Source organism: Plasmopara halstedii, assembly GCF_900000015.1.
Source record: "Plasmopara halstedii genome assembly, contig: Scaffold_2171, whole genome shotgun sequence".
In the NCBI taxonomy this organism is placed as follows: Eukaryota; Oomycota; class Peronosporomycetes; order Peronosporales; family Peronosporaceae; genus Plasmopara; species Plasmopara halstedii.
The window spans coordinates 28,823-29,910 of NW_020189079.1; the positions used below are offsets into that span (position 1 = coordinate 28,823).

General features: G+C 42.6%; 1 protein-coding gene across 1 annotated transcript; it reads left to right on the forward strand.

The window, feature by feature from the left end:
• Window positions 1-113: 113 nt before the first annotated feature.
• PHALS_03304 (FOG: Transposon-encoded proteins with TYA, reverse transcriptase, integrase domains in various combinations) lies at window positions 114-536 on the forward strand (the record flags this gene model as incomplete). The annotated part of the gene is made up of 2 exons (XM_024717584.1): window positions 114-218; window positions 276-536. 2 exons carry the CDS (start codon window positions 114-116, stop codon window positions 534-536), a joined length of 366 nt encoding a protein of 121 aa, XP_024583068.1.
• Between the last annotated feature and the right edge of the window lie 552 nt (window positions 537-1,088).

The window sequence follows — 1,088 nt, forward strand, 5'->3', positions numbered from 1 at the left end:
CGTCTACCAAGTTTTCAACCTTCAAAAAGGACACTGGCCGAAAACCAAGAAATCCATTATTTGATATCAACAAGCAAGGCTCCGTCGCATCGAGATCGGAGTTTGTGAACCAAATGCTTTCGAGACGCGAACAAGTAATCAAGCAAGCTCAAGAGAATTTGAAGAAAGCTCAGGAAAGACAAAAGACATACTACGACAGGAAAAGAGCAGACAAAGAGGTCAAATAAGTCGATCTCGTTCTCTTGTCCACCGAAGCCTTGAACGTCAAGCATCAGACATTGGAACGCACAACTGTCTCCAGCAAGAAGGTCATTCCTAAATGGATTGGACCATACAAGATTTTGAAGAAGCTGAGCGACAACGTGATGAAGCTGAAGTTGCCGCCAAACATTAAGATGCGTCCAACCTTCAACGTTGGACAAACTCAAGCCGTACTTTGGAAATCCAGATCGATTGGAAAATTTCAAATTCCCAAGTCAAGGCCAATTATCTTCAACGACGAAGGCGAACAGATGTTCATCATTAAACTTTACTGAAGAAACGACTCAGCAGACGACGAGTCGAATACCTCGTCAAGTGGCATAGGTATCCTGATGAAGAGAGCACATGAGAGCCAGAACAAAATATCAAGAACGTCTCGCATTGGAAACAACTGGTGGAAGACTTCAGCGCGAAAAGACAGTCATAAGTGTGACTTTAAAGGCAATTAAGATTCAGAAAATTATACATGCAGGATCGAAAAATGAAAATGAAAAAAAAGAACCAGTCAAAGACAACGCGTCAAGGAAACCCAAGATCAAGAACAAGGAAAGATAAAGTCTGGGGGAATGTAACATATGTACTATGTCATGTTCTATGTAATGTACGCAACATGTTATGTTCGATGTTACCGATTACAATGGTACATTGAAGTACCATTGTACAGGGCCGCACCCATCGTGTCCACAGACGTTCACCCATCTTGTGGATCGCACATGGGTACCGCGTTGATCGTAAGCACATGTTGCTGAGTATCACCCAAATGCAGCCAATCACAATTCAATCACCCATTACGTCAGAGGCCTATCCAATGAAAAGCATCAAACCAA